The sequence below is a fragment of the Emys orbicularis genome, chromosome 22 (genome assembly GCF_028017835.1).
Source record: "Emys orbicularis isolate rEmyOrb1 chromosome 22, rEmyOrb1.hap1, whole genome shotgun sequence".
Classification (NCBI taxonomy): domain Eukaryota; kingdom Metazoa; phylum Chordata; order Testudines; family Emydidae; genus Emys; species Emys orbicularis.
Genome location: NC_088704.1, coordinates 6,390,961 through 6,409,115, shown reverse-complemented (window position 1 = coordinate 6,409,115; position 18,155 = coordinate 6,390,961). Strand labels below are relative to the sequence as shown.

The 18,155-nt window shown below is 55.6% G+C and overlaps 1 protein-coding gene across 1 annotated transcript; it reads left to right on the top strand.

The window, feature by feature from the left end:
- The first annotated feature begins 1,480 nt into the window (after window positions 1-1,480).
- Window positions 1,481-13,679, top strand: CPLANE2 (ciliogenesis and planar polarity effector complex subunit 2). The gene is made up of 6 exons (XM_065421321.1): window positions 1,481-1,535; window positions 3,831-3,992; window positions 8,868-9,020; window positions 10,738-10,862; window positions 11,305-11,441; window positions 13,418-13,679. Exons 2-6 carry the CDS (start codon window positions 3,887-3,889, stop codon window positions 13,677-13,679), a joined length of 783 nt encoding a protein of 260 aa, XP_065277393.1. The 5' UTR covers window positions 1,481-1,535; window positions 3,831-3,886.
- Window positions 13,680-18,155: the final 4,476 nt, after the last annotated feature.

Here is an 18,155-nt window from a genome sequence, read left to right as displayed (position 1 = left end):
AATAGCATGTGATATTACTAATGCTAGTGCCTGCAGAGCTTTTGTTTGTCTACAGTGGGTGAGGTTCTGTGGCTTGCAGTGTGCAGGAGGTCAGATGAGGTGACCTTAGTCTGAGTGTGAGCTCTTTGGAGATGGACTCTTTTGTACAGCACCTTCCACGCTGGGCTCTCAGTCCAGAGTGGGATCCCTAGGCCCTACTGTAATACAAACAGGAAAATGTGCTGAATGTGTCAAGGAAGGGGACAGAGGCATTGGGTGGAGACAGGGTGCACACTAGTGATTTATCACCCTCATAGTCATAGGGTCTGAGAACAGCGAAAGGCAAAGCTCTGGCTTCCTAGGACAGTGCGTGGAGATCACCTCCATCACCCAGTCAAAAAAGCAAACAGGCTGTTAAGAATCATTAAAAAAGGGATAGAGAATAAGACTGAGAATATCTTATTGCCCTTTATAAATCCATGGTACACCCACATCTTGAATACTGCGTACAGATGTGGTCTCATCTCAAAAAAGATTCAGAGAAGGGCAACTAAAATGATTAGGGGTTTGGAATGGGTCCCAGCTGCGGAGAGCTTAAAGAGGCTAGGACTTTTCAGCTTGGAAAAGAGATGGGTGGGGGGGGATAGGATAGAGGTCTATAAAATCATCAGTGGTGTGGAGAAAGTGAATAAGGAAAAGTTATTTACTTGTTCCCATAATATAAGAACTAGGGGCCACTAAATGAAATGAATGGGCAGCAGGCTTAAACCAAATAAAAGGAAGTTCTTCTTTACACAGTCAACCTGTGGAACTCCTTGCCTGAGGAGGTTGTGAAGGGTAGGACTATAACAGGGTTTAAAAGAGAACCTCCATGAATTTATCTAGTTATGTCCATTCATGGCTATTAGCCAGGATGGGTAAGGACTGGTGTCCCTAGCCTCTGTTTGTCAGAGAGTGGAGATGGATGGCAGGAGAGAGATCACTTGATCATTACCTGTTAGGTTCACTCCCTTTGGAGCACCTGGCATTGGCCACTGGTGGCAGACAGGATACAGGGCTGGGTGGACCTTTGCTCTGACCCAGTACGGCTGTTCTTAGGTTATGCCCAGCTGTCGCTGCTGAGTAACGTTCTGTGGACGGTACAGGCAGCAGCTCACGCCCCTTGAAATGGTCTCACTTAAACTAAGCCCGGGGAGGGCCAATAGCAAGTGCTAATGGGGTGAGTTTCTTTGCACAGCTGTCAGCTGCACCTAGCGCTAGAGCCACGTTCGCCCGCTGGGGCAGGAGCTGGGAGCGCCCGGCGCCAGGCTCTGGCCGTCAGTGCCCTAGGGGTGCAGGCCGGTGCAGACCCAGGCAGCTCCCGGCAGGGGCGGGGCTGCCCTGCGCGCGGGGGCTCCCCTCGTTGCCCGGCCCCACGTGCTCCAAGCCGGGGCTGGAGCAGCCCTCGCGCATGCGCCGCTGCCGAGCTGGGGGCTGGGCGTGGGGCGCGCGCTCAGGGGGCGGGGCGAGGCCGTGCGCGCTGAGGTCACACGCAGGCGAGGCGGAAGTGCCTGCAGGTGAGAGCGGGGGACCGGGGTCCCCTTAAAGCGGCAGGCACCGGGCGCGCTGTGGCAGCCCCCCCCCCCCCCCCCCGGACACCAGAGGCGGGGCTGGCGCGGGGAACTAGGAGCCACCCTGGGCGGGGGGCTGCGCTTGCCGGGCCGGGTGCCCCCCGGGGTGGGGGCGGGAGTGAGGGTGGGGGCCTGTCTCACACGTCATACTTGCTCCCCTCCCCCACCCCAAGACCTGCCACTGACTTGCTGTGTGACCCTGGGCCCCTCCTTTCCCTGCTCCGTGACTCAGTTTCCCCATCTGCACCATGGGGCCTGGCAACGCTGACCGCCACCAGCTCCCCAGCAGAAGGCTGCTGTGTAATTGTGGGGGGGTGGCACTGATAAGTTACCAAGGGGGCCCTGAGCTTTCCTCTGCCCCTGAGACCGGTGGGGAAAGCGAACAGAGCCTGAGACGCACCCACAGCAGCTGCATGGAGTTTCCTCCCAGAGGGAGGAGGGATGAGTAACATTGCGGTAGTAAGAACTTTTATACAGCATGAGCCAGAGATGATACCAGTGGGAAAATGATCGTCACATCAGTGGGTTAATAACAGGTTGTGTGTTTCAGCCTGAGGTGTCCGAGGCACTTTACATGGAGGGGAGAAACACTTCACCTACCACTGAAATGCATCCACTTCTGGGGTGCAACGTGGCAGCTGTTTAACAGTGCACAGTAACGCTGCACGGTAGTAGAGGATTGAATGTGGTGGTGGGACTAATGTGTGGTGTGAGGGGGAGGCCAGCATTCAGTCTGTGCATGAAGAAGAATAGACCCCACACATCAGCAGGTCTAGGCCTGACTGTTTGCCATCGACTCTGTTGAATGTCTAGTCCAGCAGCTGGCAGAGGAATAATTTATGCAGCTAACACATCTGTTCCCAGCTTGTTAGCTTCTTTGCTTTGATCAATTGCCTTTTTCCTTAAGAAGGGGATCAAAGCTATTCAGACTTCCCCCTCCTTTTGAGAGGTGCACGTGAGGTTGGGTATACAGCCGATGTGACAGCTGTGCTAGTACCAGGAGTGCTTGCAAAACCCTAGGCAGGGCCCCCAACGAACAATCGCATTTATTCATTGTTATGGCCTTCAGCAATACGACCTTGTGTTGTGAAATTCCATCCCCACGATGGGAGAGCTTCCAGGAACACCCAGGAGCAGTAGGTAGTGGTGCTAGCGATTCACTAGGTGGCATTATGCCCTGGGAATCGGTATGGAATCGGGGCTTTGGCATAGCATTCTGCTCCTGGAGTAGCAGTACACAGCGCGGTCCTGAGCGCTTGCCACCATGAAGGATCCCCTGGCACTTTCCAGGAGTTACTCCCATTGTCCTGGCCAGATTCCAGCTAGGCTACAAGTAACTACGTGCTGCTCATCAAAATTCCCCCAGCTTTCAACTGGGCATGGCATTTGTCTTCATTTCTTGTCGGAAGCTGTTCTCTTGAGATGTGTGCTGCTAAAGAGCCAGGGGCTAGCTAGAGAACTCATCTCTTCCAAGCGGTCAGTCTAGCCCCGGACACCAATGCTAAATGAACCAAAAGAAAGATCATCTGTAAAACTGGGTGATTCCAGGATTTCCCAGACCTTGAGTCCTGTTTGTGATAGAGCCAGTGTTTTTATGTATCCGTATTTAAATAAACACAAACAAAAGAATGGCCTAGACCGCTTTGCCATCAGTCACAGATATATAACAAACGCCAGGCATCATCTCTCCTTTGGAAGCCTGGGGTCTGGAGTAATAATAATTATCCTGAGCTCTTACATAACAAGTGCTATGAGTAGAGCTCAACTCGTGTCACAAAGGAGATCAGTATCATTATCCCCATTTTATGGAAGGGGAAACTGAGGCACAGAACGGCAAAGGGACTCACCCAAGGTTGTCTGGTGGGAGAGCTGGGAATACAATTCCATTCTCCTGAGTGCCAGTCCAGTGTCTGTCCACCAGGCTACTCTAACTCCCTTAGAGTAGCTGCCGGTTCTCTCTTAAATTAACCCCATTATTATTATTAATTGTCTATATTCCAGTAGCCTCTAAAGGTCCCTATTGAGATCAGGGCCCCTTTCTGCTAGGAGCTACACAGACACATAGTGAGAGACAGTCCCTGCCTCCAAAGAGCTTCTAGCCTAGACAAAGGGTGGGAGGGGAAACTGGGGCACAGAGACAGAAATAATTTGCCCCGCGGTCATAAACCTATTGTATTTTTGTTTGGTAGTAAATTTATTATCCACAGATTTAATTCCCTTCCCTTCTCTCTTTTTACACAGATTTTTTGACAGTGGTCCAGTAGCAGACACTGACTCTCGCAGCCACCTGTCCAGAGATGGCAGTTTCCCCTGGAGCTGTGATCGTCCCAGACTGGCACAAGTACCCAGAGGGCAAAGAGTACCTGGCCACCATCCTGCGGAAAAACAAGCGGAAATTCTTCGGTGAGTCCTCTCTGCCCCCGTCACCGCTGCAGGCCCTAGAGGCAGCTGGTGAGAAGAGACGACTCTGTGGGACAAGCTTAAGCGGCAGTAATGGAGGAAAGTGATGGGAATCAGGCTGCTGACTGCCTTTGCCCCCCAGTGAGGCTTTTATTGGCCCCCTATTTTTGGTACCACTGGGGAAATAAAACTGCAAATTCAACAACAGATCATTTATAGACGTTATTGAATGAGCCTGGGGAGCAGGAGTTCTAGGCTGTGGGCTTCAATTTCCTCCTCGGTAAACTGGGGATAATAAGGGTTAATTCCGTACTGTTTGCAGTGTGCTTTGAGATCCTTAAATGGAAGGGCAAAGCGTTACTTGATGTGTGCTGGTTAAGACCCATGGCATCTGTGTCATAAGATGTCATGGGAAAGGAGGGAAGGTCCTCTCATGGATCAGTAACTGGTTAGAAGATAGGAAACAAAGGGTAGGAATAAATGGTCAGTTTTCAGAATGGAGAGAGGTAAATAGTGGGGCCCCCCAGGGGTCTGTACTGGGACCGGTGCTGTTCAACATATTCACAAATGATCTGGAAAAAGGGGTAATCAGTGAGGTGGCAAAATTTGCAGATGATACAAATTACTCAAGATAGTTAAGTCCAAAGCAAACTGCGAAGAGTTACAAAGGGACATCACTAAACTGGGTGACAAAATGGCAGATGAAATTCAATGTTGATAAATGCAAAGTAATGCACATTGGAAAACATAATTCCAACTATACATACACAATGATGGGGTCTAAATTAGCTGTGTGCTTTTCTCCCGGAGTGGTCGTGGCTGACCTCGGACCGATGGGTCCTCAGCACCATCTCCCGGGGCTACACCCTCCAATTTACCTCTACCGTGCCCAACCACCCTCCGCCCCCATCCCTCCCGGGGGACCCCTCTCACAAGGCCCTGCTCGAGCAGGAGGTGGGGCAGCTCCTGGGCCTAGGAGCGGTGGAAGTGGTGCCAGCAGAGTTCAAAGGCAAGGGGTACTACTACTGCTATTTCCTTATCCCGAAGGCCAAAGAGAGGCCTGAACCAGTACATGGTGAAGCTCAAGTTCCGCATGGTCTCCCTGGCCTCCATCATCCCCTCCCTGGATGCCAGGGACTGGTTCGCCGCCCTCGATCTGTAGGACGCGTACTTCCACATCCATATATTCGAGGGACACAGGCGCTTCCTCCGTTTCACGGTTGGACAGGAACGCTACCAATTTACGGTCCTCCCGTTTGGCCTGTCCACTGCCCCCAGGGTATTCACGAAATGTATGTCGGTGGGGGCGGCCTACCTCAGGCACCGGGGGGGGTCCAGATCTTCCCCTGTCTGGACGACTGTCTGGTCAAGGGCAGCTCCCGGTCGCAGGTGCGGGATCACGCTGCGCTCCTCCTGTGTACATGCGCCACCCTGGGCCTGTTGGTGAACGTTAGTCCATGTTAGTCCCGGTACAACACATAGAGTTTATAGGGGCTGTCCTGGATGCCACGTCGGCCAGAGCCTCCCTCCCACCAGAGAGGTTCGAGACCCTGAAAGGGCTCATTGACACAGTCACAAGGTTTCCAGTGACAACAGCCAGAGTGTGTCTCCAGCTCTTGGGTCACATGTCGGCGTGCACATACGTGGTTCGCCACTCCAGACTCAGGATGAGGCCCCTCCAGCTCGGGTTGGCCTCGGTGTTCTCCCAGGCCAGAGACAGGATGGACAAGGTCCTCACTGTGCCTGAACTGGTGATCGCCTCCCTACGATGGTGGTCCTCCCCGGGGAACATGCTCAGTGGGGTCCCGTTCCAAGGCAGGCCCCCGTCGATGGAACTGATGTCCGATGCATCAGACCTGGGGTGGGGAGAACCATGTGGGAGACGTTCAGACCCAAGGTCTGTGGTCTGCACAGGACCTGGCCCTCCACCTGGAGGGCAGTGTGGTCAGGGTTCTCACGGACAACACGGACTTCTGTATAGCCCAAGACATTTGCCTACAGGCCTACCACCTACCGGGCGCCCGGAACTCGCGGGCGGATCGCTTGAGCAGTGACTTCTCCTCTGAGCACGAGTGGTCTCTTCACCCAGAGGTGGTGCACAGACTTTTCCAAGAGTGGGGAACTCCCAGGTGGACCTGTTCATGACTCGATAGAACCGTCGCTGTCCCTGGTTCTGCTCTCAGGTGGGGAGGGGGGCGCGCTATCTCCGATGCCTTCCTCCTGTCCTGGTCAGGCCAGTTTCTCTATGCCTTCCCCCCGTTCCCGCTGATCGGCAAGGTCCTGGAAAAGATAAAGACGGACAGGGCCCGGGTCCTCCTGATTGCCCTGGCGTGGCGCAGGCAGCATTGGTACGGGACCCTCACAGGCCTGGCGGTCGCCCCGCCGTGGCCATTACCGTCCCGCCCGGACCTGCTCTCCCAGGACCAGCACCGCCTCCTCCACCCCCACCTGGCGGCACTCCACCTCACAGCATGGCTGCTCAATGGTTAGGTAGGGAGGAAAGGACGTGCTTGGAAAGGGTTCAGCGCATCCTCTCGGAAAGCAGGCGACCCTCCACAAGTCGAGCCTACGTGTCAAAGTGCTCTCGGTTTTCCCGATGGGCGGCTGAGCGGGGCGTTTCCCCGGTGGCTGCCCTGATCCAGCTTATCCTGGACTACCTCCTTCACCTTAGAGCCCAGGGCCTGGAGCCCTCGTCCGTCAAGGTGCACTTGGCGGCCATATCGGCCTTCCACCCGCCAGTGCAGGGCCACACGGTGTTCTCCCATGCTATGACTGGCCGATTCCTTAGGGGGTTGGATCGTCTCTTCCCGTAGGTTAGGTCCCCAGTCCTGCAGTGGGACCTGAACTTGGGCTGGCCCGGCTGACGGGCCCCCCATTTGAGCCGCTAGCCACGTGTTCCTGGTTGCACCTCTCGTGGAAGGCAGCCTTCCTGGTGGCGATCACGTCGGCTAGGCGGGTCTCGGAACTCAGGGCCCTGACCTCCGAGCCCCCGTACACGGTGTTCCATAAGGATAAGGTCCAGCTCCGCCCACATCCTTCCTTCCTCCCGAAGGTTGTCTCCGCCTATCACATGGGTCAGGACATTTTCCTGCCGGTCCTCTGCCCCAAACCCCATGTGTCCAGTGAGGAACGCCATCTCCACACGCTGGATGTGAGACGGGCTCTGGCTTTTTACCTGGAGCGGACTAAGCCTCGGCCAAACGCATGAGGGATCGGCTGATCTCCACTCAGCGGCTCTCCAACTGGATCACCTCGTGCATCCGTACCTGTTATGACCTGGCAGGAATCCCTCTGCTGTCAATTGTGAGGGCACTCAACTCGGGCGCAGGCCTCATCGGCTGCCTTTTTAGCCCATGTCCCCATTCAGGACAGTTGCAGGGCTGTCACATGGTCATCAGTTCACGCGTTCACCTCGCCTTATGTGATCGTCTGGTTCGGCAGGGCTGTGCTCCGTCCCGAGAGTTTGTGAACTCCTTCCCACCCCCAACAGATATAGCTTGGGAATCACCTACTGTGGAATACACGTGAGCAATCACTCGACGAAGAAAAGACAGTGACCTTTTCCGTAACTGGTGTTCTTCGAGATGTGTTGCTCATGTCCATTCCACATCCCGCCCTCCTTCCCCTCGGTCGGAGTTGTCTGACAAGAAGAAACTGAGGGTTGGCGGAGCGCGCAGCGCCCTTATACCGCACCATGGAGGCGCCACTCCAGGGGTCGCTAGGGGTGCTCCCCTCCGGGTACTGCTAGGGGCAAAAACTTCCAATACCGGTGCATGTGGCGAGCATGCACACCTATTGTAGAATAGACATGAGCAACACATCTCAAAGAACACCAGTTGCATCTGAAGAAGTGAGGTTCTTACCCACGAAAGCTTATGCTCCCAATACTTCTGTTAGTCTTAAAGGTGCCACAGGACCCTCTGTTGCTTTTTACAGATTCAGACTAACACGGCTACCCCTCTGATACTTGTCTTTTCCTGGAGGATAGGTCCATCAATGGCTATTAGCCAGGATGGGCCGGGATGGTGTCCCTAGCCTCTGTTTGCCAGAAGCTGGGAATGGGCAACAGGGGATGGGTCACTGGATGATTCCCTGTTCTGTTCATTCCCTTTGGGGCACCTGGCATTGGCCGCTGTCAGAAGACAGGATACTGGGCTAGATGGACCATTGGTGTGACCCAGTCGGGCCGTTCTTATGTTGTGCTCTTATGTGTGAGGCCATCATTATCCTTATCCCCACTTAACAGACGGCGAAAGTGAGGCCCAGGGAGGGGACGTGACCTGTTGAAGCCCAGTAGCAGAGCCAGGGATAGAGCCCACCATTGGGACTCAGTGTCCCTTGTTGCCTCCATGCCCGCTGTGTCCCCTGACGCTTTACGTAGTTACATACGAGACGGGGTGTGATATATCCAGGGGCTGGAAGCTAACTAAAAATACGGTGCAGTTTTGTAACAGAGAGGAGGGTCACTACCATTGGCAGAACATACATAGGGATGGGGTGCAGTCTCCATCCCTTGGCAGGCCTGTAAATTCCACCTGGGTGTCTTTCGGAAAGATCTGCTCCAGTTCAAGCAGAAGTTCTGGGCTTGATGCAGGACTCGCTGGGTGAAATTCTCTGGCCTGCATCATATAGGAGCTCAGACTAGATGATCATAATGGGCCCTTCTGGACTTTACGTCTGTGGATCTATAAAGGACAGAAAACGGGACATTCTGAGATAAATGAGTTAAAACCCGGCCAACTTGAGCTGCGTGGAGAGATTGATCCCTTAACTGGGGACTGGGAGAGCCGGGATCTCAAAACAAAACTGCTTCCTGTGCAAGTTGGGTGGGGAATGTAGGGCCGAGGGACACTGATGAGTTCTGTTGTTTCATTCCAGGGCTGATTGAAAGGCCGGTGCTCCCCCCGCAGATGGCCGCCGACACTGCCAGCTATAAGATTTTTGTCTCTGGGAAAAGCGGCGTGGGTAAAACCGCAATGGTGGCCAAGCTGGCTGGCCTGGAGGTGCCCAGTGCGCATCATGAAACAACAGGTGATTGATTGGAGGGTGGCAAAGGGCCACTGACAGGGAGTGAGACTGTCCCTCAACCTTCCCAGCACGGGGGAGAAGCAAGACAGGATAGGGGGTTGTTTCTTTGGGAGGCGGCGCTTTCCTGGGAACGGCTGGTGAGATCACTAGCAGCAGGACATCTTGCTCTAAGCCAAGAGATGACTTAGAGGCAGCCATAGAGGAGAGGGAGCCAGAAGGGAGTTCCTTATCCATGCTGGGTCAGCCCCATGCTGGTCTGCTATGGGCCACGGCCCTGCTGTCAATGACCTGCTTGTCTACTGCATTGCAGTGTATGGGTGTATTGGGTGGTGTCCCTTTAACTTGCTTGGGAGCCCTCCCTGTCGTCTATTGCAGAAGTCACCAGAACCTAACAGAGCCCCAGTGAATCTATGGAGTTCGGGTTGTGTGTGTATCTAGCTCCTTAACACGTTTTTTTGAAACCCAGCTGGTTTCCTCCTGTTTCTGCTATTGTGTCCAGCGCACAGACACAACGGGGGTGGGTGAGGAGGACGGGTCTCCCTCCGTCTCAGCAGGTGGCTGGAACCGAGCAGCGGCTTGGAGCTCAGGGAAGAAAACCTTCAAGCAAGGGAGCAGGAAGGCGTTCTTCCCAGTGCAAGGGACTGGCCCGTGGGATAACCCCACTGCAAGTGAGAACTCCAGGGAGCCTGGAACTGGCTGCAGGTGGTAATAGGGCCAACTTCAGGGGTCAGGCCGGATGTCCAGATGCTCTTTTCTGGCCTCATTGTCCTCTCCCTCCTATTCCCCAGTACAGACACAATGCGTCCTGTTAAGCATCCAGTCCTGTGTGCAGTGGTTTCCCCCAGAAGCTCACAGCACACAGGTATTATGTGGACAGGGCAACTTCTGTAGAATAACATCACAAGCCAGACCCCGGGGTTGGTGTTTTGTGGCTAGAGGAGAGTTGGGGCTTCAAGACTCTGGCTTCTGTTCAGGACTCTGCCACCACGTGACATTGGACAAATCGTCTTATTTGTCCTGAGCCTTCATTTCCCCGTCTGTAAAACAGAAATCCTAATCCTTTCCTGGTGGGAAGGTGAGGGCTGCGATGAGGTGGGTAGAACAGCAACTGGTTGCTGGGTGTATACGTGCAGCGCTGTTGTTCTTCGGGCATCTGCGTGAGCAGTGTCGTTATTCATTGCGCTGTGTTGTTCTCCCGTCTCAGCCACGGACTCTCTCCCTGGAAACTGTTTGTTCTTAAACATCCTTTAAAGGCCGTGACTTTGGCCAGCGGTGGGATGTTCCTCGTGTTACAGGTGGGGAAATTGAGGCACAGGACGAGGCTGGGACTTGCCCAAGGACACGCAGCAAACTAATGGCATGGAGAGGAATAGAACCCAGGTCTCGTGACTCCCAGCTCAGAGTTCTGTCCATGGCCTATGCTGCTGCCTTAGCATGGCTGGCATGCCTGCTATTCAAAGAGCATAGCAGGCATCACTTGATAAAACCTCAAAATGTCCCTGGGAGGTTGGGATGTGTCAGATCCATTTGACAGATGGGGAGACAGGCCCAGAGACTATGAAGCCCAAGGTCACAAGGGGTCATTGGCAGAGTCCGGATTAGATGCCACGTCTCCTGTGCACTGGCCCCTGAATACGTGACTCCCTCCAAGCCCCAAGAAAGGGCTCTGGCAGGCCTCCGGGAGCTCGGAAGCTAAAAGCAGCGGGCAATCTCATTGCAGGGATCCAGACGACGACGGTATATTGGCCGGCCAAGCTGAGGGACAGCGGCAGGGCGCTCATCTTCAGGTTCCACTTCTGGGACTGCGGAGAAGCAGCTCTGAAGAAATTTGATCACATCCTGCCGGTGAGTCAGCCCCGGGATTGGGGAAGCTGCTGTCTCCCCGGGAGCTGAGACTGAGAAAGCACAGTCTGGATTTCAGCCCCCCGAAGCTTGGGGACTTTGTCTCCCTGAGGGGTGGGCCTGTATGACACACAGCCTGCCAGCTTGGCTCCAGAAGGAAATGCCTCTAAAACTCATTGGGCCTGATTTACATTTTATGCCCCTCTGGCCTCGCTGCTCATGTCAGGCACACCTTGCTGGGCCAGTGCTAGCCAGCACTGATGCTGGTTGGCCTTTCCCACTTGGGGGAACTGCAGCCCGGCAGGAGGAAATGACTCGTTTCAGATCACACAGATGTCAGTGGCCGTCAGGAATGCAACACGGATGTGTCTGCCAATCCAGGGGTAAGGCTGCTAACCAGTCCCTCTCTGCACCCCATCTGATATGCAGTGTCGCTCCCTTCTAGGCCTGCAAGGAGAAGGCAGACGGCATCCTCTTCCTCTTTTCTTTCACCGACCGCTCGTCCTTCGATGACCTCCCCAGCCAGATCTCCCGCGTCACGGAGGGATCCGAAAACCTCGTCAAAATAGTGATTGGCTCCAAGTATCCTTGACTCGCTGGCTCCGCTCCACTCCACCCTGTCGATTGCCTCTAGTGACACCGACCGCTGGGGTTTCCTAGCATGGCTCCCTCATGCGCCTCGCCCGGCAGTGGAAGCTCCTGCCCTGCTTGGGGTGGGGGTTAGCTAGACACAGGCAGGGCTGTTTGCTTCCTGTGATGCTGCAGAGGAAGCTGGGAATTTTTAGTCCGTACACAATAGTTACGCCTTCAAATCCCTGTGCAGACAGGAACTGGTCCTAACAGGCACCTGTCAGGAGGTCAATATCATTAGCTCTGCTTCACAGGTGGGGAAACTGAGGCATGGAGCAGGGCAGGGACTGGCCCAAAGCTATACAGGGAGCCAGTGGCAGATCTGGGAATAGAAGCCAGGAGTTCCTGGTTCCCTCCTTATCAGAGATTGGTTGGAGGGCACTCACTGACATATCTCCTTCATTCTCACTGCGCTAGTCAGGCCAGGGCTCAGAAACAGGCAGTACGTACCCGCACCTCTCTGAAGCTGCTGTCTTGTTCTGCAGAATCTCTGCTTCCATTGGGGGGGGGGAGGAGGGGAAGTGACATCACTAGGTTGTGATTAAAGCCTCAAAAACATGAGCGGAGCGTCACCGCTGCAGGTCTGAGTCTGCAGAGAGCCTGGGGCGGTCGCTCGGAGAGGTGTGAACTGTGCCGTTCATCTCACCAGTGCTAACGGGGGTAGATTCTGCTTGTTGGCAACCCCTCGGTTGCCGGCGAGAAGTTGCTATTGTCCAGCAGTGCTGACACGTGGAAGGCAGGTTTGCGAGGCTGCAGCCAGGGAAGGAAGAACTGGGAGATGTCTGCTCTGGCAGCAGTAGGGAGCAGGAGTCTGCAGCCCAGGTGCTGGGTGTTTCTGCAGGAGCGGGGACGCGGGGCCCATGGAGCTGCACGCCCGTACCTCTCCCTGAGCTCTCCAGGGGTTGGGGCTCAGCACGTCCCCTTCCCGGGAGCTGCCTGAGGTAAGCGTTACCCGGAGCCTGCACCCCTCCCACACCCCAACCCCCTGCCCCAGCCGTGAGCCCCCTCCTGCACTCCGTACCCCTTGGCCCCAGCTCGGAGCCCCCTCCTGCACCCCAAACCCCACATCTCTGGCCCCACCCCAGAGCCCACACCCCAGCCGGAGCCCTCACCCCTTCCTGCACCCCAACTCCCTGCCCCAGCCCAGTGAAAATGAGTGAGTGAGCGATGGAGGGAGCGGGAGGCGGGGCCTTGGAGAAGGGGCGGGGCCTCTGGGCAGGGGCGGGGCAAGGATGTTCAGGTTTCTGCGATTAGAAAGTTGGCAGCCCTGTGCATAGCCCATGGGCGTAGTCAGATCTCCTAAGGGGGAGCCAAGCTCCAGGAGTCCAGCGGTGCCGGGGAACATGCATGATCCCGTGTGGAGCAACTGCCCCATCTTCTGTGGGTGGCGTCTCATCAGAGCCACTCACACGGGCGAGACTCATCTTGTGGGCGGAGCTTGGAAGAGCACCGCCATCTTTCCCCCCCTCGATGGGACCCCGCAGTCAAGCTGTTGGAGGATGACGGGGGTGGGTGTGACTGGGGTCCCGTGGGGCACAGTCCCTGGTTCTGTCTCAGGTTTTCTGTAGCACCCATCATGCCAATCGCAGACCTGTAGAGCCCCACGCAGCGCTCATGCACTGCCTGGGCTTGAGTGGCACTCGGGTCGCTCTGCCCCGTGGCAAGCAGAGAGCTGGGCAAATGGGCCAGTGCGGCTAGGGGCCATTCCCCTTGTCCAAGCAGCCAGCGGGAAGGATGGCGAGAGAGGAAGGACTCATGTGCCACCTCCTCCCATCAGGACTTGGTGGTGACCCCAGGCCGGAACGCAGCCCATCTGGGTGGAGCCGTGCGGTGGTTGTGGTGCGATGCCCCGGTGGTGCACCGTGTTGGTGCCCTGCTGCCATCCACCTGCCATGCTGAGTGCTGCCTCCTTGACAGCGCCCGCCCAGGTTCGATCAGTTCATGCACACCGACGTCACAGAGCGGGACCTGGCCGAGTTCCGGCGAGCCTGGCGCCTGCCCGTGCTGCGGATGAAGAGTGTGAACGGGCCCCGGCTGGCCGACGGGCGGACCCTGGATGGCCGCGCTGGGCTGGCGCATGTGGCGCACGTGCTGAACGGGCTGGCGGAGCACCTCTGGTACCAGGACCAAGTGATGGCCGGCCTCGTCCCAGCACCGCAGCCTGGCACAGAGGAGACATCCCGGTGCTGAAAATCAGCTTGCCTAAAACTCCGGTTGCTGCCGGCAGGTGGAGCCAGAGGCCTTTCAAAGGCTGCAGCCATGTAAGGACTAGCTCTAGCCTCCAGATCCAGGAGCCTCCTGCCCCCACTGGCGCTGGCATCACACAGAAGCGCCCTGCTCGGCACTGGCATCACGCAAACCTGCAGCCAAATTGATCGGGGGGGGCGATTTCCAGAGGAGCTAAACACCCCCAGCTGACACTGGCGTGACTCGGGATCGGAGCATCTCAGCCCCAAGCCTCTCTCGCCGGGTACCCCAAATCCCTGACCACTCCTGGCTTTAGCTTTGATCTGAGCCAGTCCAGAAAAGCTCCAGCCTGCATGTTCCTTCCTACGTCCCTGTAGCTAACCAGGACGGCAGCAGCATCCCGGGCGGCAGGGCACAGGAGCCATTGGAGGCTGGCACTAGAGGAAGCACTTTGCAGCGTTGTTTGGGGCTGGGGAGTTTTGCGGCTCTGGGGTAGTGAGTGCCAAGGCAACAAGACCAGCTAGGTGGATCGTAGCCCACTGTGCATTCGGACGTGGCATTGCTGACGTATCGTTTGGCTGCAGGCACTTCTGAAGCTCCCATTACCTTAGTACCTGGGCTGGCTAAGGGCTCAGAGGAGCATGTTGATAGCGCCTGTCTGTGGATTGAATTGAATTTTATCCTCCGGGGGGAGGACAGCGTGGCGGTTTAGCCTGCGCTGGCTCTGCCGGCGGCATGGAGGCGTCGGGTTGCAGTCCAGGTCCCGTGTGGGACTTGAAGTGACTCTCTGCCCCCTGCTTGTACTGATCACAGGAGAGCTGGCATCATCGGGTGCCGTGGCCTGGCCACAAGACACTCTGCTTTAGGGGGCAAAATGGAGCCCTGCCCTCAGTGGAGCTGCGGGTAACTGTCAGGCCCTGAAAACTGAGGCTCACAAAATTAGTGGCTGGGTTTGACAACATGGGCCCATGTGCTAGCCAGGAGCCCGGCTCCCAGCAAAGCCAGGGCTGGTTGTATTGTCCTGCAGGAATATCCCACCCTGTCCCCAGCAGCACCTCTCCGCCCTGCAACGGGGGGCGCGGGTTGGGTTCCACGGACCAACGATCGTATCCTAAAGGCACTTCAGGGGCAGCCGCTCGAGATCGACTCTTTCCTTGTCGCGCTGCCCCCCGTGGCCTGCAACCCCCGTGCCTGAGCCGATGGAGGAGGAGGATTTTTATATTTGTATTTTGTATCATTTAAAATGAAGGATAAAGAATAATAATGTAGCATGTATTAAATGTATTGCTGTATGATTTGACCATATGCTGCCAGCCACCCTTTCTGAAAGCAGGAAGGAACGGCCTAATGGGCCATTGGTAAAGATGCATCCTCCAGAATCAGTATCTGGGCTGATTTCAAGGCAGTAACAGACCTTTTAGGGTCACCACTTTGCTGTAGGTTTAGTATTTTAAAATAAGTAAAAGGACGCCATGATTGTTTTCTCTTGCATTGCAATGTGCCGTTCCTGTTCAAATGCTCCGTGTAAATCAGTTCTGTGTTGTGTGTGGATGAGGAAGGGGTGTGTTAAGAGATGAGTGTGAAGGCCATCACCGGATCAGATGTTCTAGGGAGGAACCGAAGAGGTTGCAACACGCCCCTATTGAGATGTCAGAGGAGGGCAGATTGACGACTCTAAAGGTGAGTCAAGCACCTGAACCAGCCTGGGGTAACTCCCTGAGAGACTTGATGAAAGAACAAGATAAAGGATGAGAAAAACAATTTAAGGAAACAAGCGCTCGTCAAGCAACAATTGATTACAGCATAACGGTGAAAAACTCATTGGTCCCAATGAAGGAAAATCACTATGTAAACAGGGTGTCTTGCCATGAAACGTTGGGTTCGTCCTGCCGAGACTTCCCCGGAGCGTCATGTCGCAACCGACAGAACCCGGCACCTCCCTGCCTGTGATCGACCTAGCTGGCCTCTGGACTGGTAACTATAACATCGACTGGCGGGGGTGTGTGTGTGTGAGATTGAATGCGTAGGCTAATTGTTGTATCTCCAATAAACACGGCGTATTGCCTTTTCCCCTGAAAAAGATCCCGAGTGCTGCTTATAAGCATAACACCAATACCTCAGTTTACAGGGCACCTTCTCCCCACCTCGTGGTTGTGCAGTCGGACAGTGCACACCGCGGCCAGCCAAGGGGGCAGCCTGCATCTCTCTCGTGTGGCACCTGACAGGTTCCTCCCATGGGTGAGGAGAGGCCTGTGAGGGAGGAGAGGTGACGTTAAGGGGGCAGAGTTAAGGTGACATCTGCTGCTCTTGCAACAACGCTGTTTGGCTGCAGAGTTCACCAACACCATGAGTGCTTGGGCAAAGGTGGTAAAGTCCCCCAGGCTCTGAGCGAGGGCTCGGAAATAGCAGATAAGGCTGGGGGAAGCATTTGGAAGTTACCGGAAATTGTTCAAAGCCCTAGACCTCACCTGAGGCTAGGGAATAAAACAGACTCTGCCTCTACCCCAAGCTGCTTTAGAGAGACGGCTTCCCAGCTGAAGAGAGGTGGCTTTTCAGAGAGGGAAATGCACACTGGTTTCCAGTCCCAAATCTTAGAAACCTCATGTGATTAACCTCAAAATATTCACCCACCCCACCCCTCCGGCTAAGGATCATGCGTGTGGCACTCCAGAGAAGAATGATTGTGGGGGAGGGGGGCCACAAAAATCTGGCTTGGAATGGAAAGCAAGTTACAACTTTAACTGTGGAATTGTGTGTGTGTGTGTGTGTGTGTGTGTGTGTGTGTGTGTCTCAGACGCCTGTGGGGGAGGGAATGAGAGTGGTGTGGAATTGGGTTTAAATGCTCCCTTGAATCGGACCCAGAGTTCCCTTCCAGGATTGCTCCAAATACAGACACCAGATGGCCCGAGAAGCGGGGGCGGCTTTCGCGGAATACGTTGGGGATCACGATCTGCCGACTGTCACCCAAACTCGCAGATACGAGGCTGGCTCGTGCCAGGAAACATGCACTGTTCATTTCAGCTCCTGGCATCGGCGATGTCCAGGGGAACTGGAACAGTGTGTGTGTGTTTGGGGGGGGGGGGGTGAGAGCCACTGAACCAAACTGTAAACCCTGCATGTGATGGAGACCACTTCACGCCGGGGGGTGCGGCAGCTCCCCCAGTTCCAGTACCTATGGCGGTGTCTCATGTGCGCCTGCCCCTGCCTCGCCCCTCTGATCACGTCCCTCTCCCGGGCGCAGACTTTCTAGCTCCCGGCGGTGGGGTCCAACAGCCGGGGGCACTTCCAGGGGCGCTTTATTCAGCAAAGAGGATTTTAGGAGGTGAAGTGAGCTTGACAACCAACCCATCGGAGTCATGTCTAGACGGTCTCGTCTACAGGGAGTGAGGGGAAAAGCCACTTAGCTTAGATCTACTGAATCCACTGCATGGCTCCCCGGGGTTTTTATTTTAATATCCCTTGGAGGGCCCCATTGAACCCAGGTCTCCCGTGTGCAGGGCGCTGCACCGACACATGGTGAGACAGTCCCTGCCCCAAGGAGCTTACAGGCTAAATAGACAAGACAGACAAAGAGTGGGAGGGGAAACTGAGGCATGGAGCAGTGAAGTGATGTGGCCAAGCATTCAATGCCCTGCTCTGTAGGACTTCAGGCAAATCACTTCGGCCCTGACCCTCAAAGGTATTTAGGTGCCTAACTCCCTTTGGAATCCCTTTGTGGCTCTGCCCTTAGCTTCCCTGGGCCTCAGCTCCCCATCTGTATAGTGGGGATAACAGCCCTGCCCTGCCGCATGGGGGTGTGTGTGATATCCAATTAAGGTTGTGGGGGCTCAGATGCTCCGGTGCTGGGGGGCTGCTGAGGACCTACAGAATGGTCCTAATTGTACGGATGGGCCCAGAGAGATTGTCTCACAGGAAACTGAGCACTAACCACTAGGCCATCTTCCCTCTCCTTGGACTAGGGGGTTTGATTCCCCCTCTTGTTCCTTCAGCTTGGCTGTGGGGGGAAGGGGGCGCTCCACCCAGGGGGGATGAGGCAGAGCAGAGGAGTGGGGAGGCAGGTCGAACAGGCCAGTTTGAGGGGATGGGGAAAGCCCCAGAATGACCTTGCTGGGGAGTTTTTGCTCTGACGTCTGCCCCTCAGCCCCACCTCTGTACTCTGGGGTCACAGCCGCAGCCCCTTGGCGTGCAGCACTGCGCTAGGATCCACAGAGACAGATGCACCCTATGGAAACTGCACAGGCAGTAACGCCCCCTGCCCCTCCACCCTCCCCGCCAGCCCTCCACTCCCCACAGCAGCTGGCAGGAGAGAATCAGTGCAGGCCCAGGGCCTCTATCTAAGAGAGAAACATGAGCATCTTTCTCTGCGTGTCTCCACCGGCCTGGAGATCTACGCCGTCCTGTACCGGAGACGGGCTGGGGCCTGTCACAGCATGGAGAGCGGAGAATGGAGGCCGAGACCTTCATTGTGTCCTGGTTTTC